The sequence below is a fragment of the Peromyscus leucopus genome, chromosome 12 (genome assembly GCF_004664715.2).
Source record: "Peromyscus leucopus breed LL Stock chromosome 12, UCI_PerLeu_2.1, whole genome shotgun sequence".
Classification (NCBI taxonomy): Eukaryota; Metazoa; Chordata; class Mammalia; order Rodentia; family Cricetidae; genus Peromyscus; species Peromyscus leucopus.
The window spans coordinates 62,732,642-62,758,079 of record NC_051073.1 but is presented as its reverse complement, the minus strand read 5'-3'; the positions used below and the strand labels follow the sequence as shown (position 1 = coordinate 62,758,079).

The 25,438-nt window shown below is 44.5% G+C and overlaps 1 protein-coding gene across 1 annotated transcript in view; it reads left to right on the top strand.

Moving 5' to 3' along the window:
• Positions 1-193: 193 nt before the first annotated feature.
• The window catches only part of Lmln (leishmanolysin like peptidase), a 49,814-nt gene continuing 24,569 nt past the window's right edge, over positions 194-25,438 (top strand). Inside the window, exons 1-9 of the mRNA XM_028863214.2 lie at positions 194-504; positions 3,649-3,746; positions 4,776-4,806; positions 6,157-6,239; positions 6,761-6,878; positions 9,934-10,112; positions 15,285-15,390; positions 16,875-16,969; positions 21,629-21,746. Coding sequence (XP_028719047.1) covers positions 214-504; positions 3,649-3,746; positions 4,776-4,806; positions 6,157-6,239; positions 6,761-6,878; positions 9,934-10,112; positions 15,285-15,390; positions 16,875-16,969; positions 21,629-21,746 — 1,119 coding nt within the window. The 5' untranslated portion in view covers positions 194-213. The remainder of the gene's footprint in view (positions 505-3,648; positions 3,747-4,775; positions 4,807-6,156; positions 6,240-6,760; positions 6,879-9,933; positions 10,113-15,284; positions 15,391-16,874; positions 16,970-21,628; positions 21,747-25,438) is intronic.

Here is a 25,438-nt window from a genome sequence, read left to right as displayed (position 1 = left end):
CGTCCTGGCAGCTGGCGGGTACGGTTCTAGCGACCGGAGTAGGACCAGCTGCTTCCGACGCCGCCGCCCCCCACGCCCATCCGCCGCGCCCTCATCCCCGCTGGCCCCGGGTTCCCACAGCTCGGTTCACGTGGGCCGCCCGGCGGCGTTCATTGGCCAGCTCGACGCTCGCGCGGACGCCGCTGCCCGGGTCCCTCCGCCGGACCCGGCGTGATGCCGGCCAATGGCGAGGCGGCGGAGGGCCCGCCACCTGTCCGCGGCGAGGGCGGGCGGCGGCGGGGAGGCGTCGCACTCCATGGTAACGACGCCGGCCCGAAGATGGCGGCCGCTGGGGCTGGAGGCGCGGGCGGCCCGGGAGCAGGGCCGCGGGGCCGCTGGGCCGGCTGCCTGTGGGTACGAGGCGTCCTGCTCGTGCTGGGCGGGCTCCCGGCCGGCGCCGCGGCTGCTCCGGTCTCCCTGAGCACTTCGCCTCCCTGTCGGCATCACGTCCCTTCGGACACCGAGGTAGGGCGACGCGGGGCGCCAGCGGGCCGGGCGAGCGAGGGCTGGAGTACCGCGGAGGGTGTGGCGTCCGGGGCGCCGGGCTGCAGGTGCCCTGCGAGGAGCAAGCCAGCGCCCGATCCGCCGTCAGCCCCTCCGGGCAGAGCGGCTGAGTTAGGCGCTTGTCCCCCTCCCTTTCCGCTAAGCCCGTAGCCCTGCAAACTTGGGCGAGCACCAGAATTACCAAAACACTTATTAAAACAGATTGCTTCCCCCACTCCCTCACTTTCTGACTCAGGAGGTCTGGCATGCATCCCCGCAATTCAGATTCCTAGATACGGGTGCTGCTCACCCAAGCACCGCACCGGGAACCACTAATCTGAAGACTTGGGAAGCAGCTTAGGGGAGAACCGGACGGAGCCGTTGGAGGGCTACTGAGAGGTCTCCCGAGACAAAAGTTCAGCATTTGTTCTCTAGTTACTTATCGCTTTATCCCATCCCCCTAGCCCGGCATAGTCTGTTCCTCCTTCCACCGGTTTCTCTCCCAGTCTAAATTCCTTTAGTCTTAGTTCAGATCTCAACCTCAGATCTGCCTAAACAAACCAACCTAGTAGAATGTTCTTTCCATTTCCACAGAACGCCTTATCTGCCCTGTATTCTGGCGCTTACCCAGGTTCTACTCTGGTACACTTAGCTCTCAGACCTGCCGCTCAGTGTAATTCAGTCCTGAGGTTCCTTGAGATAACATTTGCTTTGTCCTTCTCTCGGAGGCAGCCCTACAGTTACTCCTGTTCTGGGAGTAAGCAAGGGACAGTCCTTAGACGGGACTGCACGGTGCGATTGGCGTTTAACTTTTACCAAGAAAGCTTTACCTAGAAAAAAAAAATCATTTCAGCCTAGAAACCTCAGCCTACTCACTTTGTGGTAATTTCCAAGAATGAAGAATGTACGTATGCTGTTTAACTACATGAGCCAGAGTGTTAAGTGGTTGTCTTATGATTTTTTGCTTTGCATGTTTCTTCTTTTTTTTTTTTTTTTTTTTTTTTTTTTTTTTTTTTTTTTTTTCTTCTTTTTTCCCTTCCTTCCTTTTTTTTTTTTTTGAGACAGGGTCTCATACAGCCCAGGCTAGCCATGAGTTGGAGGATGCTGGTGATCTCCTGATATGCCTTGCCCCTATCTCTGAGACACCGGTGTATCTACATGCAAGACTTTAGCTTTTATCATCACACTGTATTTCAGCTCGATTAGTTTGCTTATTTTATTGAGACAGGGTCTCTTTCTACAGACTAGCCTGGAACTCTATGTAGCCCAAGCTGGTTTATAAGTCGCATTTGATAACATCTCTAAATGCTATCTGATGTTCTTGTTTTCTTCGGACTTCTTTAAGACTGTAGTCCAGACTGGCCTTGAACTTGCAGCGTAGCTCAGGCTGGTCTTGAACTCCCAGATCCCCGTGCCTCAGTTTCCTGAGTGCTGGGGTTGTAGATGCGCAGCATCACTTCTGGCTCTGGTCTTTTATCCTCTCCGGTGAGCTTTTCATTTTAGGTGGTGTTCTTCTCAGCCATGTTCCCCTCTGTTTGGTTCTTTCTATTGCAGCCTGCTGGCTCCCTCACATCTTATTCCATGCTTGTTCCCCTTTAAGCCTCTGAGCATAGGAGAGCTTCATTAACGTGCTTGTTGCAGTTCAGGTCCCCAGGGTTAGTTTCTACTCGCTGCTGTTTTTCCTCCGCACGGGTCACATTCTCCTCTTCTTGTGACTGTTGAGTTTTCGCTGGGTACTGGACGCTGTGGGCTTCCCCTCTGGCAGTCTTTCAGACTTCTCGATACTGTAAGATCTGAACACTTGGGCCCACCAAGCTTGTAAGGCTCCACATTCCTGTGCAAAACCAGAATGGGAAGTGTTCTCAGGGGGAAAAATAAGTAGTCTTATAAATCAGAGGTACAGTTTCTCTATATACACACACATATATGTGTATATATTTAAGCATTTATTTATTCTATGTGCATTAGTGTTTTGCCTGCATGTATGTCTGTGTGAGGGTGTTGGATCCCCTGGAACTGGAGTTACAGACAGTTGTGAACTGCCATGTGGATGCTGGGAATTGAACCCTGGTCCTCTGGAAGAGCAGCCAGTGCTCTTAACCACTGAGATGTCTCTCCAGCCCATAAGCCTTTGTAGTTTTTATTTCTCCTGGGGGGGGACGGGGGAGGAGTCATGTAAATGAGAGCTAGGGAAAAGATAAATGAAGCACTCTCTTGTATGAAGTTTTTGCTCTTTTAAAAAGTAACTTAAGGTTCTTTCGGGCTGGGGTAATAGCTCATTTGGTGAAGTTCTTACCTTTCAAGCATGAGGACCTGAGTTTGGCGTCCTCAAACCCAGGTTAAAAAGGAAAATGGACCGTGAAGATCCTCCTCACAATCCTAGCCTTGGGAAGCAGAGCTGTGGATGGCTGAGGCTTACTGGCCAAACAGCCTAGCCTGCTTGGCACCTTCCAAGCCTTTGAGAGACCCCGTCTCAAAGTACAAGGTGGAGGGCATTTGCCTCCACATTTATGTGCACAAATGTGTATATGCATCTGTGCATGCATATGCACGCTGCGTGCGTGTGTGTGTGTGTGTGTGTGTGTGTGTGTGTGTGCGCACATTTTTAGTCTCTTGTCATTTCTTTCATTTTTTGAAACAAAGTCTCACTGTTCTCTCTGTAGCTTTGGCTGGACTTGAACTCACAGAGATTGCCTGCTCCTGCCTCCCCCGGGGCTGGGAATAATGGTGTGAGCCAAGATGCTCTGCCTCTTTTGTCATTTTCTGAAGACTTGGGTCAGTAAACTTAGCATCTGTATGACAGACTACAAATAATTAACAAAATCCAAGCCTTTTTGGCAGCTGCAGTTACTATAGTGATTTACTCATGTCACTCAAGTTCAAAATGCTTATCTCTGAGATGATAACGTTGGCTTGGAAAACATTGGGGTTCAGGCTTCTAGCATCATAGACTATAAGGTAAGGGACTTTTGGGGGAGTATTACACTTTAAATTTGGCTCATTAATTGTGTTTAGGTCTCAAGTGTGTAGTTCAATGAACACACATTATATTTAAATTCTACATATATAAAGAAAAAGGTCATATCGATCTTTTCAAAAGAGTTTTCAAACTATTCATTCTTCTAGGTCATAAACAAGGTTCATCTTAAGACAAGTCATGTCGTAAAGAGAGAGGCTGACGGGCATCTGCGAATCAAGACTGTCTATGATCAGAGTATCGAAGAGTAAGTCTGTTAGCTTCTGCCGTTCATTCATTGTTTGAGACATCGTGCCGTGCTGCCCAGGCCGGCCTCGAACCCGCTCAACATCTTCCTGCCGCAGCCCTGTCTTCTCTTTCTTTATTTATTTTTTTTTTCTTTCTGGTTTTTTGAGACAGGGTTTCTCTGTGTTGTTTTGGTGCCTGACCTGGATCTCACTCTGTAGACCAGGCTGGCCTTGAACTCACAGAGATCCGCCTGGCTTTGCCTCCCAAGAGCTGGGACTAAAGGCGTGCGCCACCACCACCCGGCATTTGTCATCTTTTTCTATTGTCAGTCTAAGTATTAAATATATTTTCATGGTTATCTAGCATAATATCCATAGGTAGAACTAGGAAAGGGCTGGCGTAACTCTTAAAATGAAACTGAGTTGAAATTGCCTTTTATTCTGAATAGACAGAGGTCATGGTATGTAATTAAAATCTGTTTATCATGAATAATTTAAAGAGAACAAATTTGACCTTACTTGACTGTGGCCGTAGCAGACGTGGAAGACACTTGTCAGTAAGTATTCAAAGAAAAAAATAAGAGGAGTTACAAATAAAAACATCAATAAGGAAGTTAACAGAATCATTCAGTAGGTAGATTATGTTGTCCGATTGGTATGTCGTCCAAGAGCGATCCTGACAGCCGGTGGACTACGAGTCTGAAGTACTTTATGGAGTGCTCCATCCAGAACGAAAGAGATAATGTGTAATCATGCTTAGCTCCATGCTGGGGCACAGGGTAATGTCTCACAGACCCATCGAGGTAAGCTGAGACTTTGGAAGACAAGCTCCCAAATCTGCAGCTGTGCGCTTCTGTACGGACCGTCCTAGGGCCCTTGAGATGCAGTCTGGAGAGACAGGATGTGCTGTGACTCAGGGTGGCCGCTCTTTTCTCGTGTGGTCATAGAGACTGAACCCAGGGCCTTGTACCCACAGGAAAGTTCCACAGCACTGAGCTACGCCACCAACCGTTAGGGCGGCACTTCTTATGTTTTTCTCCTTATTTCAGGCTGCTTCCTGAGAAAAGATACCTTGTAAAGGTATGTAATGTAATAATAAATACTCATCAAGTGGATACTTCAAACAGGTACACTTTACTATGCGCTGATTCTCCCATGAAAAAGAAACTACATACATAGCTGGTTTATGAATGAATAAGAGATTTTGGTAGTAAATGTATTTTTCATTTTAATAAAGGCATTTTGTATATGCTTAGCAAAAGTTTGTCGGACTCTGATATAAATTAGTCATTTTATAATTTGATATTAAATCAGTATTCTCTTTTTTTCTCCGTCTGTCAAGTTTTGGGGGATCAAAGCATGCTGAGGATAGGGTGCTAAGGACAATTTTTGCAGTACATTGAGAACACCATTCTCTGCATGAGAGTGTTCTTTATCCTAAGGATTAGCTGACGTGACAGTGTGACATGGCAGAGGCATTATTCTTATCATTATTACTGTGTATGTGTGTGATGTCTGAGTATGGGTGCACGTGCAGAGGTCAGAGGCTAACTTCAGAAGTGGTTCTCATTCCTTCATAGGTTCCCAAGATTGAACTGAGTTCATCAGGGGTCAAGCTTTATTGGCACATGCCCTTATGACTGAGCCATCTCGGGGTTGGGGATTTAGCTCAGTGGTAGAGCGCTTGCCTAGCAAGTGCAAGGTTTTGGTCCTCAGCTCAGGAAAAAAAACAAAACAAAACAAAAAATCTGAGCCATCTCACCAGCCTCTGAGGTTTTTTTAAATAGAGTTCATCTCGTCAAGGGGTGTGTGTGTGTGTGTGTACACACAAGTGTGTATATACACACAGGCACAGGTAGAGGTCAGAGGACGGCTCTCAAGGTTTGATCTGCCCTCCCACTCTGGGCTCCTGGGATGGAACTGGGGTCGTCAGTGTTACACACCAAATGCCTTGACCTGCCGAGCTGTGTCGCCAGCCCTCATCAGATTTTTAACCGTCCGTGGAGTCCCACAGTCCATATGAAGCCAGCTCTCTGTGGCCCACAGAACTCAATGAGCTCTTACATAAGAAGCCACCTTAATACTAGAATCTAAGTCGACCTCACATTTGAAACAATCACTAATAGTTGGAGTATACATCTTCATTAATGGTCTCAGTCATCAGTAGTTGAGATGATGTTTTCGGAGTGGGTAAGGTGGAGCTGGGATCTGCTTAGTGCCCTGCTTCCAGACTCCACTAGAAAAAACGAGCATCTCTCCCTCCTGGATTCGCTCTCTCTGCTGCCACACGACCTTGGTCCGGTGTCTGCATTCCCGAATCCTAGGAGTTTTCTTCCTCGGTCTTAGAACCGTTAATATTCCGTGCTTGTTTCCTTAAACACACTGTCTCCCACGACTGTGATTCTAACTCGATTTTTCTGTTTTATTTAGAACAAACTTTTCCCGCAAGCTATTTCTTACTTAGAGAAAACATTTCAGGTTCGTCGACCTGCCGGCAGGATCTTACTGAGCAGGTATGTGACGTCAGGCGGTGACCATTTCCTCTGTGAACTCCCCGTTCTGCCATATGGCAGTGTGTGAACTTTATAGTGGAATTTTGTTACATGTGTTTTTAGAAGCAAAACTACAAGATGCTTAAAAGGGTTGAAAAAGCACCTGCTGAATGACCCCCTTTCCCTGCCTTCCCATTAGAAGCTGTTCAGGTCTCCACCCCTCCTCCATGTGGTGGTGGTGTTTGCTTTGTGAGGTATTTGATAACCCAAGTCAAGAGGACTCCCTGTAAACCCGAAGTCTCTTGGGGAACTGTCTGCCTAGTTAAATAATAACCATTCTTAATGAAGTCATAGAGGGGTGTATTCGCTGCTTTTCTGTTGCTGTGATAAAACACCGTGACCAAGGCAGGGCTCATTTGGGGCCTGTGGTTCAGAGAGTTAGGGTCCGTGATGGGGGAGAAGTACTAGGTGGCTGCCAGCGTATGGCTGTGTGTTAACTGCTGTGAACTGTTCTCTTCCTTTGATGTATGAATAACCCAAAGGCAATGTGCGACAAACCAGTACCTGCGGAAGGAAAATGATCCACACAGATACTGTACTGGGGAGTGTGCGGTGCATACCAAGTGCGGCCCCGTTATAGTGCCCGAGGAGCATCTCCAGGTCAGTCACTCAGCAGGGCTTTCCATTCTGGAGTGTAAACGGGAGCTTCCCAGTCTCTCTGAGCAGGGAGTTTTCAGACAACAGTAAGAAGGTGCAGTAACTGTTTGTTCGTTTGTTTATGCTGCTCTGGAGTGAACTGGTGCCTCTGCATGCTAGGCCAGTACTCTCCCACCCCGAGACTCCGTTTTCTCCCAGCAGCTAGTCTGTTATGATTCTGGCTGTATTCCTTCCCTGCCTTGCAATCTCATTGGAGCTTTGCTTTGGTCCATCCTCATATGTGCCTGGGTTTGCTGCAGCAGCTTAGCTGAGAACTTGATCTTTGTTGTTGTTGTTTTGTTTTGTTTTTCAGGAACATTTCTTTTAGCATTTTAAAAGGGCACTTTAATGTCTCCTAAAATGTAAACTCTTAGCTTCAACCCAAGTTCAAACTTCAGTCCATAAATAATGCTAGCAGCTGCCCAGGTCCAGTGACATAAACCTCCAGATATACTGAAGTAAAAGGATCACTTGGGCTTATGAAGTCAAGACCGGCTGGAACAACATTGCAGGATTCTGTTTCAAAAAAGACATAATAGTAATTGTATAATATGTGTTCAGGAGTGTTCTTTATGAAACTATAAATAGCCCTATTTAGGTTATTAAATTATAGTGCAGCTATAAAATGGAACTGCTAAAAATGAAGTCAATTTCTGTACTGACTTGAAGAATATTTAAGCTCTTAACTGAAAGAAGAAAGATTGGACTCAGTAGGTCTAGTTAGCTTGTTTATCTGAAAAGTACCGGTGTACATTTGCAAAAACAAAACAAAAACCCTATACAGTGATCCAGGTGTGGTAATAATGTCTATAATCTCAGCACTTGGAGGGCAGAGGCAGGAGACTCCACTGTTGGGTTTCAGCCTGGGCTACATAGCAAGACTTATTTCAGAAAGCAAAAGAAATCAGAAAAAGGAGTATCTGGAGGAATATACACACTAAACAGTCGAGATAGAGTTCAAAATGCTAATTTTTTTCTTTTATTTATCTTTCTCATTTTGTGTGTATGGCTGATTTGCCTGCATGATTATCTGTGCACTGTGTGTGTGCAGTGCCTGGGGAGGCCAGAAGAGGGCATCAGATCCCCTGTAACTGAAGTTACAGACAGTTGTGAGCTGCTGTGTGGGTGCCAAGAATCAAGCCCAGGTCCTCTGGAAGAACAGCCAGTGTTCTTAACCTTTGAGCCATCTCTTCAGCCCTGGTTTTCTTTCTTTTTTAAAAACTTCTATTTTTAATTCATAATAAACATATATTTATGAGCCATGAGCATAGGTGCCCATGGAGGTCAGAGAAGTCAGATCCCCTGAACCTGGACTTTCAGGCAGATGGAAGCAGTCTAACAGGAGTGCTAAGAACTGGACTTGGGTCCTCTGCAAGAGCTGTCCATGATGCTCCTAACTGAGTCATCTCTCCTGCCTCTGATGGTTTCCATTACGAGTTGCATGGGATGGGGTTGGGGGAGGGGCTGGGGAGACGGCTCAGTGGTTAAGAACACTTTGCTGCCAGGTGGTGGTAGTGCACCCCTTTAATCCCAGCATTCGGGAGGCAGAGGCAGGCAGTTTGAGCCCAAATTTTCTTTATAATGGGAAATACTTTCCATTAGGTTGAAAGTTTTTATTAATTAGATTTGAAATAATCATATCCAAAAGAAGTTGCGAAAATTTTGTATATGACATAAGTCGGTGGTAGAGCGCTGCCTACCATGTGTTCCATTCCCAGTACAGCAAAATGCGGGTGTGGGTGTGTGTAGGAAAGCCCCTTCACTGAGTGTCGCTGTGACAAATACCTGACCAAAGTGACTCTGGGGAGAAAAAGGGTTCTTTCAGCCTACAGTTCCAGTTATAGGCCATCGTTAAGGGACGTCAAGGCAGGCACTTTAAAGACAGATTGGCTGGTGTTCTAGGAACCTCAGCAGGAACCGAGGATGCTGCTTGCTAGCTCTACTCAGCTTACTTATAGTTCAGGACCACCTGCTTAGGGATGACACCACCCGCAGTGGGCTGGGCCGCCACATCAGTTGACAATCAAGACAACCTCCTGCATACATGCCCATGGGCCAGCATGATCTAGGCTGCCTCTAATATGAAGCTCCCTTCTCATGTGATTCTAGGGTGTGGCAAGTTGACATTTAGAAGTAACCAGCACACTAGTTTCAGGGTTGTTTTTTGTTGGTTTGTTTGGTTTGGGTTTTTTGTTTGTTTTGTTTATTTGTTTTCAGAGATAAGGTCTCACTATGTAGCCATGGCTGTCCTGGAACTCCCTATGTAGAACAGGTTGTCCTCGAACTCACAGAGCTCTGCCTGCCTCTGCCTCCCAAGTGCTGTGACTAAAGGATTGCATCACTACGCCCAGCTTGGTTTCAGAATTTAAAAACCATTTCTGTTTCTTTTTTTTGTTTGTTTTTTTTGTTTGTTTGTTTGTTTTTGTTTTTCAGACAGGGTTTCTCTGTATAGCTTTGCACCTTTCCTGGATCTCACTCTGTAGACCAGGCTGGCCTCGAACTCACAGAGATCCACCTGGCTCTGCCTCCCGAGTGCTGGGATTAAAGGTGTGTGCTACTACTGCCTGGCTTTTTAAATTTTTTTTCCTTTTTTTTTTTTTTCCATTTCTGTTTCTTTTTCTCCGTATCCTAGTTTGCTGACCTTTATAAATGGCCGTCATTTGCTTTCTTTGAGTATACATTTATGATCAATTGAATCAAGTAAAAATTTTAGTGAAATAAATTCAGAAGAGGTAAGAATAGAACAGAGAAAAAGAGGTGGGATTTGCGGTCCTTATTTTGTTTTGTTTATGAGCTAAGAATCTTGCCTCGTTGTTTGGTATGGGTTCAAGGGCTCCTCCTGCCTCAGCCTCCCGAGTACAGGGACTGTAGGTCTGCAATGCATGCCTGCCCAGTTCCGGATTTGGGTGAGAGTTTGGGGGAATAAGTGAGAGTCAAGTAATGTGTATCTCCAGTCTGCAGTGGCCTGATGGTGTCGCTCGGCTGACTCAGTGTCTGCCTTCTGTCCACCTGTGCTCAGCAATGCAGGGTGTGCCGAGAGGGCCAGTGGCCCTGCGGAGCCGTGGGTGCTCTGGACCACGAGGGCGTGCAGGATGCAGACTTCGTCCTCTATGTCGGCGCGCTGGCCACTGAGAGATGCAGCCATGAAAACATCATCTCCTATGCAGCCTATTGTCAGCAGGAGGCGAAAATGGACAGGTAAGCTTCCCTCTGAGGCTGCTTCCCAGAATGCTTTAGTGCATCTGCTCAGTCGCTTCTAGGATTAAGAAATAAATTGTGAACCGGGGGGTGGTGGCGCATGCCTTTAATCCCAGACTTGGAGCAGAGCAGGTGGATCTTGTGAGTCAAGGCAGACTGGCTACAGAGCGAGATCCAGAAAGGCAAAGCTACACAGAGAAACTGTTCAAAAAAAAAAAAAAAAAAAAAAAAAAAAAGAAATAAGTTGTTAGAGGAAATAAAGTAAAACACTTCCTTTGACCTTTTCCTCTTTTCTTAAAAAAAAAATTATTATTCTTTGTTGGTATGTATGTGTACCTTAAGAGGTTTTGTGTGTGTGTGTATGTGTGTGTGTGTGTGTGTGTGTGGTGTGTGTGTGTGTGTGGCTTGAGGAAGATTCCTGAAATTGGAGTCACAGGCAGTTGTGAGTGCTGGGAATCAATCTTGGGTTCTCTGGAAGAGCAGTTATTGCTCTTAACTGCTGAACCATCTCTCAGACTCTCTTTGCCTTAAAAAAAAAAAAAAATGTTCCCCCAAAAACTCCAAGAAAAAAAAAATCTACTATCAAGAGAGAATTTCTCAGCTGGGCGGTGGTGGCGCACGCCTTTAATCCCAGCACTCGGGAGGCAGAGGCAGGCGGATCTCTGTGAGTTCGAGGCCAACCTGGGCTACCAAGTAAGTTCCAGGAAAGGCGCAAAGCCACACAGAGAAACCCTGTCTCGAAAAACTTAAAAAAAGAGAGAAAGAGAATTTTTCATTAAAAACACACACACACACACACACACACACACACAAAATGAGACTTTTATTTTCATTTAATTCCTCTCAAGGAAACAATTGGACTTTAAATTTTACCTTTAACATCTTATGCTGTAAGAATATAAGAATATTCGGGCTGGGGAGATGGCTCAGAGGTTAAGAGCACTGACTGCTCCTCCAAAGGTCCTGAGTTCAATTCCCAGCAACCATATAGTGGCTCATAACCACCTGTAATGAGATCTGGTGCCCTCTTCTGGACTGCAGTCATGCATTCTGGATACATAATAAATAAATAAATCTTAAAAAAAAAAAAAAAGAATATAAGAATATTCTAGTATTTTATTTGTATATTTGTGCAAAAGATTGCCTGTCACACACCAGAAAACTAGTTACAGGAAGTAGTAACTCTCACCGGACTTAGAGCAGTGATTCTCAGCCTGTGGGTCTCAACCCCTCTCGTAAACCTCCAGCTCCAAAAATATTTACAATTCATAACAGCAAAATTATAGTTATGAAGTAGCAATGAAAATAATTTTCTGGTTGGGGGCCACAGCAACATGAGGAACTGTATTAAAGGGTCACAGTGTTAGGGAGGTTGAGAGCCACAGACTTAAGAGTGTTACAGTGTGACATTCAGAAGTTACCGTGTTTGATTCATGTGCTATCCATGTACCTGTCAAGACTCAGTGACTTAAGAGGGTTGTTTATCTTTTCTTTCTTTCTTACATTTATGTATTCATTTATTTTTGAGCTGGGGTATTGCTAAGTAGCATGGGGTATTGCCTTAGCTTCCGGAGTGCTGGGATTACAGACGTGTGCTTCCAGGTTCCTGAGGGGCCTGAAGAAAGTGAGCATGTGTTGTGCAAAGCAGTGGGTCACTATGGTGTGACTGTTTCTTCTCACTGCTGTTACCGAGAACCCAGCAAACATAAGTTAAGGGGGCTGGAGATATGACTGGGTGGCGAGAGCATACGCTGCTTCCCCAAAGGGCTCCAGTTCCGTCTCCAGCACCAGCACCAGGCCAACTCACAGCAGCTGCCTGTGTGTGACCCTCTGGTTCCAAAGGGACCTGATGCCCTCTTCTGTCTGCCGGGAGTACTGCACTCAGGTGCACAAACCCACACTCAGACACATCTACATCTAATTAGAAAATATAGGGTCTGGAGCGATGCCTTGGTGATCAAGAGCTCTTGCTCTTGCAGAGGACACAGGTTCAGTTCCTAGCACCCACATGGTGGTTCACAACCATCCCTAACTCCAGTTCTACAAGATCAGATAACTTTAGACCTCCACAGACACCAGGCACACATGTGCACATATATACATGCAGGCAGAACACTCACACATAAAATAAAAAACAAAGAACTCTAAAAATAATAAAGGTAAATTTAGCCAGATGTTGGTGGTGCATGCCTATAATTCCTGGAACTTCAACTCCTGGATCTCACTCTGTAGCCCAGGCTGGCCTTCAACTCCCAGAGATCTACCTGCTTCTACCTCCCAAGTGCTATTATCAAAGGCATGTGCCACCACCTCCTGGCAGTGGACTATTTTTGAGAAATACACTTTGACTTGTTAGTGCTACAAAATCATAGTTCTTTCCCTCAATTTGAACTAAACTGTATCGATTGCATACACACAAAATCACACTTTTTATATAAAGCGTTGAAAGAACATTGCAAAAACAGTACCTATGTGTATTTGGATGTTCTAAGAAAAAAACTCAGAAAGACAGAATTTCCAGTCATCCCAGTTTGTTTAGGGTTGTCCTGGCTATAGCACTGAATGTCCCACGTTAGAGGAGACAGAGAAAACTGTTAAGTTTTGGGCAAACTAAGATGGCTTGAAAATAGAATACACCGGCAGGGCAGTGGTGGCTCACGCCTTTAGTCCCAGCACTCGGGAGGCAGAACCAGGCGGATCTCTGTGAGTTCGAGGCCAGCCTGGGCTACAGAGTGAGAGCCAGGACAGGCTCCAAAGCTACACAGAAAAACCCTGTCTCAGAAAAAAAAAAAAAAAAAAAAAAAAAAAAAAAAAAAAAAAAAGAAAAAAGAAAATAGCATACACAGTATTGTTGACAGTAGTAGTTGCCTCTGATGTTGGACATAAGAAGAGGCGGCCGGGCGGTGGTGGCGCACGCCTTTAATCCCAGCACTAAGGAGGCAGAGCCAGGCGGATCTCTGTGAGTTCGAGGCCAGCCTGGGCTACCAAGTGAGCTCCAGGAAAGGCACAAAACTACTCAGAGAAACCCTGTCTCGAAAAACCAAAAAAAAAAAAAAAGAAGAGGCGGGATGGGGGGTGGGGGAGGGGGTAACGAGGACATTTTCACTATCTTCTCTATGTATTTCTTTTCAGGAAAAGGTTTGTTTTTATTTTATGTATATGGTGTTTTGTTTGCATATATGTCTCGGCACCACTTTTTTGCTGTGTGGATGCAGAGTTAAGACAAGTTATGAGCCGCCATGTGGGTGTTGGGAATTGAACCAGGTTCCCTTGAAGAACAGCTCATGCTCTCAAGTGCTGAGCCATCTCTCCAGCCCTGTATAGACTTCTACATCCTTTGAGCATATTCTTTTTATACTGTGAGCTTTTAAAAACGTTTATAAAAGCTGTGTTAAACTTTGTAAGATCAAGGTGGCTTGCCTGGATGAGTGAGGGGAAGGATATAGAAATCCCAGGTTGACCGAATCTACATTGCTTATCTCGTTTTGTGTCTCATGATGCTGAAAGCATCTACTGGATCTGCTTGTCTTCTGCTGAGAGGATCAGGTGTAGGAGTCAGACAGATGAGTCCTGTAACTGAGAGGGGCCTTTCATTTTGTTACACTGCTCTTTATTTGTTGTGGCATTTTAATATTTGGTTCACATTTGGTATGGATGAATAGGCAAAAGAATAAATGGTCTTTGTACCAGTGACTGTGGAACTGATCACACCAGGGGAGGGTGTGGTTTCTTTTGAGAATGTTGATGTGGAACAAAGGGCAGCACCCTATCTGTAGTTCTGCCCCCACCCCAGGAGATACGGTCTCCTGTAGTCCAGCCTGGCCTGGAACTCATTCACTGTAGGGCTTGACCGAGGAAGACCTTGAATTTCTTATCCTCCTGCCCCTCACTCCCAAGTGCGGAGATTACAAAGGCATGTTCGCCACAGCCAAGCAGTTATTCCGAGTCTAGAGAACTCCGTATTGTGTGACTGCGTGCCCATGACTCTCTGATTATACTGCCAGCAAAGAAGGTAAACAAAACAGACCTGTGTGTTCGCCTCCTGCCGTTTACAGATTGTATAAGGAGACAAATAATGGCTAACTAGACCTACAAGGAAGCATGCTGTTTGAAAATGTGGTACATACTTCATTCAGGATCCTGTAGCATAGAAGAAAGGGAAAGAATTACAAGGAATATCATTTCACTTGATTTGGGAAGGAAGATCTACCTCTTTTGAAGAGGTAAAATTTTAGCTGCAGCCTGAGCAGTGATAGGCTTTAACTGAATAAGGAGGTAGGGGACCCTCTGCGGTGGAGAGAGGTGCATGCTTGCACTCTTGGCTGCTTGGAAGGCTGGTTCAGGCAAATTCAAAGTTTAAGGCTAGTTTGTTGTTGTTGTTGTTTGTTTGTTTTTGAAAGCATCTTGCTGTGTAGTCCTGGCTGCCATGAAACTCACCATGTAGATTCCAGGCTGGCCTTGAACTCAAAGTGATCCTCCTGCTTCTGCTTCCCAAGTGCTAGAAGTACAGGCATATACCACCATGCCTGGGTTAGCATAGGCAATTTCAGCAAGATCCTGTATCAAAATGGAAGAAAATAAATGGTGGGGATGTAGATTAGTGGCAGGGTGCTGGCTTAGCATGTGTGAGGCCTCCGTTCAGCCAGAAAACAAGGAAGAGAGAGAAGTGGAGGGGTTGGAAGTTCATGTTCGAGAAAAGCCCTGTGGATATGTTCCCGCCAGAGGCTCCTTTAAACAAGGCCTGCGGTTCCAGCTATTTATTTCAATAGGACACGTGTTTATTATAAACAGGCAGCTAGAACTTAGTGGATTTATGGTATTTCCACAGGAAACTGTTGAAGCGAGGGTAGAGGGAACAGTTTGGATTCCGTCACATTGTCTGTTTGCCACAGCTTGGAACGACAGCGGGGTTCATGGTGGTAATTACTCGGGGTGCTGAGCCCTGTGAAGCCCCCAGACCCTCCAAGAACAGCTGTTGCTTTTCCATGCCATTGGAAAGCAAAGGGTGTGTGTGGGTCCTGACAGTGGAAAGAGTTAGACTTAGCTATAAAATTGTACTTGATAGTACACAAATAATGTTCCTGGGCTGTCTTTCATAGAGAAGAGTAGGTTAGCAAATATTGTAAATACTACTCTGGAATACAGTGAGAAATGTCATGTTTGTTTTAACAGGCCAATAGCAGGATATGCTAACCTGTGTCCAAATATGATCTCCACCCAACCGCAAGAGTTCATTGGGATGCTGTCCACAGTGAAACATGAGATCATTCATGCCCTGGTAAATGCCATCAGCTTCTGTCCTTCGCTTCAGACCCTTGACTTGTTGGTTATTCTGTTGTCTTAATACATGTTTTAAATGATATGTGAATCCTTAGGTCCATGTTGGCAAAACCTGGTTAACTATGTTTCTGTCAATAAGAATGTGTAATGGTCAGGATGGTAGATTGAGTTTTGCTATCTGGTATAATTATAATTAAACAAACATTTCCACTGGGTAAGTAGGACTTTTGAAGAGATGTTTGACTTCTGAAGAGAAGCATCTTAGGGCCAGAGGTGGTGGCTGAGAACTGTAATTTCAACATTTGAGATACGAAGGCAGGAGGATTGCTGTAAGGTTGAGGCCATGATTACAAGCGTGTGCTACCGTACCCGGTGTATGCAGTGCCAGGACTTAAGTCCAGGGCTTCACGCACACTAGCCAGCCATTCCACCAACCGGCTACATGCCTAGCTGACTCACTCTCTCTCTCTCTCTCTCTCTCTCTCTCTCTCTCTCTCTCTACACACACACACACACACACACACAGATAAGTGGAGATAGTGCCAATTTGAGGCTTAGACGTTAATCTTTTATAGATGCTATTAGGAATATACTTAATCCCCAGCTCCTACACCATTCAGTATTGTTGATCGTTTTCAGTATAGTAGCTGCCATTTTGGCACTTAGTAGATTGGGGTGAAGAAGGTAGCCCAAAGATGTCCTTGTTATTATTGTCCATGGTGCCTTAGGTTGTGTTTAGTATAAAGTGGATAACAACTTTTTCTTATGTTTTCCTCTCTTTGATATTTATAAACAAAGGCCACTGATGTGGTAGGGGGTTGGTCCTGCAATTCACTGTGCCAGTTTTGGATTTTCAGCTTTTGTTCCACATTTGGAAATGAGACATGATAGGGTCTCCAACAAGGAAAAATACTAAAATATCCGTAAAACCACACAGATGAATTAAAAAGGATAATTCCCCGTGCTCTGTAGTATGTGCCTGGAGGTATCATGATAACATAGCATTTGTATGTATAGCCTGAATGCAAGTTTAAAATACGTAATGTACTTTAGAAAATCTTGTATGAAAGCATTTTCATCGGTGGGCTGGAGAGCTGACCCTAAGAATACATACTGCTCTTTCAGAAGAGCCAACTTCAGTTCCTAACACCCATGTGGGGCAGATTGCAACCACCCCTAACTCCAGCTCCACGGCATCTAGTGCCCTCTTCTGGCCCTGAGAGCACCCACACAGACATGGATATGTTCACAAAGACAGATGCACATGAGTGAAAATAAAAATAATCTTTATGATGTTTACAGCAAGTAGTTCAGTGTTTTAAACCGTAAATGCAGCTAGCTCTCTTACTCGCTGTTGAGTTGGGGTCTGCCGAGCCGCGTGGCACCCTTGTGGTTGATGTCATCACCTCCTTGATGGCGGATGCCACTGTCTGTGCTCGGACTTCACATTCTACTGTAGGACGCTTTGAATTCTTCTTCCAGGGCTTCTCTGCTGGGCTTTTTGCATTCTACCACGACCAAGATGGGACTCCCCTGACATCACGGTCTGCAGACGGCCTCCCGCCTTTCAACTATAGGTACTTGCTATTTTTATTCTTGTTCTTAGAGGATGCTAAGACTAGAACCTGGGAGTCACAGTGCTGTCCATGCCGTGAATGACAGTGACTTCGTGGCCAACCTAAAGGAAATGTAGATACTAAGACAAGGTGGGCTTTAAGAGATGGCTTGTCCAGAGGACCAGGACACCCCTCCCGCTCAGGGCTCTTCCCACCGTCCTATAACGCGTTTTACTTTACAGTAGAGTTAGGCTGTGGGGAAGCATGGAGTGGCTGTGTTTGGAGTTTTATTTATTTAGCTACTAAATTAGCAATGTTTTAAGAGGTTCAGGGCCTACAATAAGCAATGCTAAGAAATGCTGAAAACAGTTTATTAGTAGAAAATACCAGTCACAGAACAATAACCATCAATATATATGTATATAAAAATAAATACCTAAAATAAAGGCACATATCCATAATAACACATGAAAATATTCACGACAGTTTTATTATTAACAGCCACATAATATAAACCACCTCAAACTCTATCAATATTAGGTTAAATAAGTAGATTATAATATGTTCATAAAACTGAAAACTACATAATACTACAAAAAGAGCGCACTATTGGCTGGGGTGTAGGTCAGTAGTAGAACATGTGCACATGAGGTAATGGGTTCAGTCCCGTCACCAGCAAAAACCAAATTACGCCTTTCTGTATGCAGAAACGTGGATGAACCACTCAGGCATGAAGCCGAAGAGCTCCAGTAGTCCATTTGTATGGGAATCACATCCTGGCCATAGGAGAAGACAGTGCTTTACTTTAGGGAGTGGTCTGCTAGCTGTTGTCAAGGAGCTCCCGATTGGGCAGTGTCACAGGGACACCTTCCCGGGTGCTGACTGTTCCCACACCTTTCTCAGGGTCCTGACATGGGGTCCTCTGGGGCTGGCAGGATGGCTCAGCGGGAAGTGCTGGTGGTACAAGCCTAGCAAACACATCTGTAACACATAATACAAACACACATGCATACATATGGTGTATATACAGATACATTAATAATAATAATACACTTTAAATTTAAAAAATTAACACTTGGGGCTGGAGAGACGGCTCAGCAGTTAAGAACACTTACTGCTCTTCCAGAGGACCTGGGTTTTATTGAGCCCATACCATAACTGCTTGTAACTTGAGGTTCAGAGGATCTGACCCCTCTTCTGGTCTCTCTGGGTACCTGCACTAAGTAGCATACACGCATATAGACACACACAAGCACATAAATAAAAAACATAAAAAATGTAATTAATCCTTATATTATTTACTGTGTGTATATTTTGCTTTAATTACAAAGTTCTCCAGTAAAATAGTTCATACTATTTATTTAGTATGTATTTGTTTGTTTATTTCTAATTGTTTTTTTTTGTTCTTGTTGTTGTTTTTTTTTTTTTGTTGTTTTTTTTTTGAGACAGGATTTCTCTATGTAGCCCTGGCTGTCCTGAAACTCACTCTGTAGACCAGGCTGGCCTCAAGCTCATAGATCCACCTGCCTCTGCCTTCCAAGTGCTGATATTAAAGGCATAGGTTAATAAATAGGTTTATTTCTAATATTCTTATTTCTAGTATAAAATTCTAGGCAGTGGTAGTGGCCCATACCTGTAAACTAAGCACTTGGATGGTGGAGGCAAGAGGATCAGAAGTTCAAGGCTAGCCTCTGCAACATAATCAATTCTGGGTTACATGAGACCTCATTTCAAAGAACTAAAGAAACAAAATGTTAATGTATAAATGGATGTTTTTCCTAGACTGTGCTTTTTGTTTGGAAGTGTGGAAGAAGTCTGATCTTTGAAAAGAACGCTGGTCCTGATAGAAAATGTAAATGATGAGATTTGCATAATCTATGGAGTGGCAGAGTGATGTATGTCAGGACTCAAGGGAAGCTGATGCCTTGTAAAATCTTCCAGTATAAATGGAGATACTAGAGCAATAAATTCAGTTGTTAGGCATGAAGAACTGGGTTCGGCTCTAGCCTGTTTGGAGAAACCATTCCTGTGCTGGGGTTGGTGGTTTACACCTATGATCCCAGAATTTGGGTGGCTGGGGCAGTTGGATAAGAAGCTCAAAGCCAGCCTCTGCTACATAGCAAGTTCAAGGCCAGCCTCTGCTATATGAGACCCTGATTAAAAAAGCAGGCAAACAAACAAATAGGCAAAATCAAAGCCAAATGAAAGGGAATAAGGTTTGAGAGAAACTGTTATTCTAGAAGGGTGAATGGACAACAGAATGTTGGTTGATTAATGAACTAAAAACTGTTTATTTTCTTGTTGGCTTCGTTCACTGTGTTTAAACTGTGTTTAAACATTGTGTTCCAAAGATAAATAAAAATAAAGTGAATTAATGCAGCATGCCCCCACCCCCATAGGAATAAGGGTCCTGAACAGCGAGGTATTGAGTGGGAGGACCAGGGTTGAGAAATAAAGAGGAGGAAACATTAGCTGGGACCAGGAGGTCTCGCATAAACCGATGACTTATGCAAGGCAAGTTTATTAAGAACAATAGCATCATTTAGACAATTGTGGGAGGAAATGGCCAAGGTCAGCAGAGAGCTAAGACAGCGTTGACAGAGAACACAGGGTACCTCAGCAACAGCTGCCTCGGGACTGACGACCACTGCCTGTGAGGAGAGGCAGGTTCCCAGAAACGGCATCCTTGACTTCTGGGAGGCACTGGCTTTAGCCCTAGACTGGCCTTGCCTTGTCCACTCCTGAGCAAGGACACAGAACTAATATTCCCTTTGTCCTTTCATCGGGGCCTCTGATATAGCCTCGCGTTGGTCTTGCTCCCCACAGGGCAAATGCAAGGTGCCCAGCTGCCTCACACTCCTGTTACCATGACTTTCTCACCCAATGGACTGTATCCATTTTTATTTATTTATTTATTTATTTATTTATTTATTTATTTATTTATTTTCTAATTTATTATCTATACAGAAGAGGGTGCCAGATCTCATTACAGATGGTTGTGAGCCACCATGTGGTGCTGGAATTAACTCAGACCTCTGGAAGAGCAGTCAGTGCTCTTAACCTCTGAGCCATCTCTCCAGCCCCTCCATTTTTAAATCATAGTCCAAAATATAGTGTCTCTTCCAAAAAAAAAAAAAATCTTGAAATTGGAAGTAGATAAACAGGTATGTTTTGCAATAAATATAAAAGGAACTGGATTTTCCCCCCTGAGATGGGCCTAATCTGCCTGGCTAGCCTCCAACTTAGATGTAGCTAAAGATAAGCTTGAATTCCATGTTACAGGTGTGGGCCACCACAGCCGGTTTACCTGACACTGGGGACCAAACCCGGCTCAAGCTGAGTACCAGTCAAGCTGCATCCAGCTGCATCTGTAGCCTGGCATTTTGTCGTGATGGCTGTGTTTTCGGTTCCTTTAAAAGCCTCTCTATCGTTGTTGGATAGTCTTGTCTCCAACAGTGACTGTATTTCACATCTCTTTCCTCTGCTGTGACTGTAACCACTACAGTCCTCTTCAGAGTCAGTTCCATAGTGCATCCTTTAAATTGCTTCCATCTACTTGTGTCCTCGGAGCTAAACAGCATTTCTTGGGCTCGAGAAGTGAATCGTGCATTTTTAAAGTTCCGCTTTGCTACCACCGCCACGGTTATTGGTGTTCACAGTGGCCTTGAAATGGTAGACGGGGATGGGAACCCAGAGCTGGCAGTTCTTCACGAAGCTCATCCATCTTTCATGAATGAAGGCTTCTCAAATCGATGCAGCTCTTTGCTTATTGCCAGGACTCTGGGAAAGTTGACTTGGCCAAGTTCTTAGGGATTTCATGCCAGAGTTTCCAGAGACATTTACTCTGCCATTTTCCTGAGGACTTTCTACAATTTAATTTTGTAGAGACGTGAAATAATTTTTTTTCTTGGTGGATAAGCAGTTTCAGTGCACAATAATTAAGTCTTTTTTTCTCACTAATATGGCAACATTTTTTGTTGTTTCCTTATATTCTTGGGTCTGTCTCTGCTTTGGTTTCTTTATTTTCCTCTTCCTCCTCCTCTTCCCTCTCCTCCTCCCCTCCTCCTTGTCCTTCCCCTCCCCCTCCCTCCCTCCTGCTCCTCCTCCCTCCTCTTTCCCCTCTTCCTGCTCCTCTCCTTTTTTCCTTTCCTTTAAATGCAGTAGACTTGTCAGAAGAAGCCCCTGAGGCTGGGGTCTAGTCATGGCCGAGTGCTTGCCTAGCATCTTCACCATCCTGGGCTGGATCTCTAGCAAGTCAAAGGGGCAAACGATGTAGTTAATTCATTGCTGGCCCAGCTCAGTATTACTGTGTAAACTTGAACAAGTTATTTCATCTCCCTAAGCCTCTGCCTTTTTACCCACAAGAGAACGGTTAGAAAATCCTTATGAGTCTGGGTGTGGTGGTACAAGTCTGCAGCTGAAGCACTTGGGAGGCAAAGATGGGTGGATCTCTGTGAGGTCAGTGCTAGCCTGGTCTACACAGTGAGTGCCAGGCCAGCTAAGGCTACATAGTGAGATCCTGTCTCAAGAAAGAAAATAAAATACTTAGAAGTACATTACATGGATATGATACATGATAAACTCTCAAGTATTTCAATCTCATATTGTTATTTATGAGTATTTTTACATTTGCAGTTGTAGTAAATTGGCAAACGACTGTTTTTTATTCTGTAATTACAGTCTTGGATTGTATCAGTGGAGTGATAAAGTAGTTCGAAAAGTGGAGAGATTGTGGAATGTGCGAAATAATCAGCTAGTCCGCCACACTGTGTACCTCCTAGTGACACCTCGGGTTGTTGTGAGTATATTGAACTTCTTCGTGTCTCAGTTTTCCTCATGGTCCTTGCTTTCCTGATCATTCCTGTTTAAGAATGTGTGTTTCATTTTCAGTCCGTAATAGAAAATGTAGGAAGACAATTGAATAAAGCAACAAGCCAAGACAGAGGGGAGGAAACAGAAATGTGGCAGTGCATCTCCACGCAGCCCGCTGCTTTAAGGCAGGAGATGAGAAGCAGCATTATTCAACGTTATATGTGGGGCAGGGAGACGGCTCTGTCTGTAAAAGCTCCTGCCCCACAAACATGAGGACCTGAGTTCAGATCCCCAGCACCCCCGTGGTAAAAAACAAAAACAAACAAAAACAAGAACAGCTAGTGCTTGTCTGTGCCCCCAGAAGTTGGTGGAGGAGTAGAGATAGGCAGATCTCCAGAGTTCAGGTGATTGGCCAGCCAGCCGAGCACAATGGATTAGCGGGCACACTGACAGATAGATGTAATTTAAAAATAAGGTGGAGAATGTTTAAGGGATGTACCAGGTGCTGACTTCTGGCTCCCACATGCACAGGCACACACTGATCATGTACGTGTACCACACATGGTTATTTGAACAGAAAAAAAAAAAAAAAGAAGCAGCAGCCATGGCTAGGACTGAGGCAGTGGCTGATGGTTAAGAGCGCTTGCTATTCCTACAGAGGCCCCGGGTTTGAGTCTCAGCAGCCACATGGTGGCTCACAGCTGTCCACACCTCCAGTCCCAGAGCTCCAGACCCTTTCTGGCTTCTATGGACAGCAGGCATGCGCATGGTACACAGACGTGCAGACCGAACACTCATAAATAAAAATAAGAAGGAGGCGCATGGGGACTCTGGGTTCAGCTCACTCACATCTCCATTTGCCCTTCCGTGGACGCATACCTAAACACAGGGAAGAAAGAGGGCATGGCAGAGGATAGCTACGAGGCTTGCTCTGTTGGAGAGGGCTCTAAAGCCGTCCATCCCCTCAAGCCGAACGGCTCCTTCAGTGAGCTGGCGTTTCAAGACGGCCCAGAGAACGCACGCTGAGTAAGAGTTGCTCTCTGCTGCCAGCATCTGGTGTGGGAAAGAATTTGTCGTTTTCACTGTGTACGGTTTTGTGTGTGTGTTCTATCAAAGAATATGAGGTGGAGGTGACCAAGGGTCACCAGACATGATGACACAGGAGATATGGCCATTTGGAGGTTGTCAGTGTTCCAACAATCCGGGAGTGATGGATACAAATGCAGTCCGTGGTTCGATAGCAATGCCGTATAAGAAATCCCTTGTTATAATTATTGAAGACTAAAAATCAAGAAAACAACCATTGCTGTGATGTTTCTAAGTAATATCAGACAGGCATCATCAAAAGAACCATTAAGTTGTTTTAAAAAAAACATTAAAATGGAAAAGAACGAGCTGTACACTATTGGGATGCAGTTGGCGGGGTGGAGAGAGCCTGTGGGTTGGGACAAAGTGTTTGCAAATCATGTCTGCTAAGAAGTTACTGTAAAAATACATAAGAATATAACTGCAAGAAAACAAAAGCCTTAATTGCAAAATGCACAAGAAGACAGGTGTCGTGGTGTACGCCTGTAATCCTAGTACTCGGGATTCTGAGGCGAGGGGGAGTCTAGGCCAGCTTAGGTTACGTAGTGTGACTATGTCTCCCGAAAGAATAAACCAGCAACAGCAAATAATGGTTAAGGGACCTGAAAAGACTTGTTTTGTTTTTAATACTTTTGTTAATTTTATGTGCATTGGTATTTTGCTGTGGTTGTCAGGTCCCCTGGAACTGGAATTACAGACAGTTGTGAGCTGCCATGTGGGTGCTGGGAATTGAACCCAGGTCCTCTGGAAGAGCAGTCAGTGCTCTTAACCACTGAGCCATCTGTCAAACTCACAGAGATTTGCCTGCCTCTGCCTCCCAAGTACTAAGATTAAAGGCATTCTGACATGACATTAAAAAAAAAAAAAAAAAAAATCAACCTGCAAATGGCCAAAAGATAAAAACATGTTCTGCATTACTAACCATTGGGAAATAATTAAAACTCCAGTAAGGTATCTTATTCCTGTGGCTTTTGTCAGAAAGACAGAACATGAGCTGTGTTGGTCGGGAAACAGAAAACATACACTGTTGTTGGGAATCTGAATAAATACCTCCATTGAGGAAAACTTTTTCCTCAGTAAACTAAAACAGAAATGCCATAGGATCCAGTAATCCCACTTTTGGATGTTAAGTCATGAGGTTTGAAATCAGTTTGTCAGATGTCTCTGCTCGCATATTCATGCAGCACACGTCCCCACAGCCAAGTTACGGGATCTGCCTGAATGTCCATCAATACATAAATTATGACGGAGATGCTGGGTGTGTTCATAGCGAAACAACATCCAGCCTTACAGTGGAGGGAAACTGTCGTTTATGATGTCATGAAAGACAGTCAAAAACATTCTGCTGGATGGAAGAAGCTAAGCACAGAATGAGAAGCACTCGGTGTGCTCATGTGATAGCTGAAACAGCGCAGCTGGCAGAGTGCTTGCCTCGTGTACGTGAGCCCTGGGTTCAGTGCCCAGCACTACACAGGGCGGGCGTGTGGGCATCTGTGTGCCCAGTACTCAGAGGTGAAGGGAGGAACATCAAGGTCATCCACAGCTACATAACAGTTCAGAGACCAGCCTGGGCTACATAATAAGGCCCCGTCTACAATAAAATAATGGAACACACAGAAATGGCATGGGGTGGAGGTTACAGATGACTGGGCGGGCATGGAGGGAATGGCATAGGATTTCAAAGGAGAGGAAGGGCTTTTTTCTTTTTAAGAATCAGTTTTTATCAGACCTATAGTGAATAAATTAATGTTGTACGTTTAAACATTGCTAGGGGAATTGCAGAAATGATGCACTGGCTGTTCTTCCAGAGGACCTGGGTTCAATTCCCACCACCCACATGGCAGCTCACAACTGTCAGTAATTCCAGTGTCGAGGAATCTGATGTCTGGTTCTGGCCTCTGTGGGTACTGCATGCACAGACCTGTACTCAGGAACACAAAAATATACATAAAATAAATATTTTTAAACTGCTAGGAATAAATTTCAAATATTCTTTTTAAAGTTTTTATTAGTCTATGTTAATTATACATAATAATGGGCTTCATTATGATACTTCTGTACATGTATGTAATGTATTTTGATCATATTCCTACTCTCAAATATCGTAAATCTAAGTGTTTGAGATGATAAATATGTTAACTAGCTTGATTTAACTATTCCAGGATATTCATAAATCATGACATTACCCTATAACAATGTATAATTTTAATTACCAATTTATAATAGATAATACATTTAAAAATTATTAACATCAGAATTAAAAGTGGTAGTCATAATGGTCTTTTGTTTTGTTTTGTTTTTTCAAGACAGGGTTTCTCTGTGTAGCCCTGGCTGTCCTGGAACTCACTCTGTAGACCAGGCTGACCTCAAACTCACAGAGATCTTCCTGCCTCTGCCTTTCAAGTGCTGGGATTAAAGGCATGTACCACCACTGCCTGGCCTAATTTTTTTTTTTAATGTGACTTTTTTGTGTGTGTTTTTTGAGGTAGGGTCACATGTAGCCCAGGCTATACTCTCTGTAGGTAATGACGACCTGAACTCTTGATCTCTTGCCTCTAATAACAAGCGTGTGCCACCACCAAGATGATATAT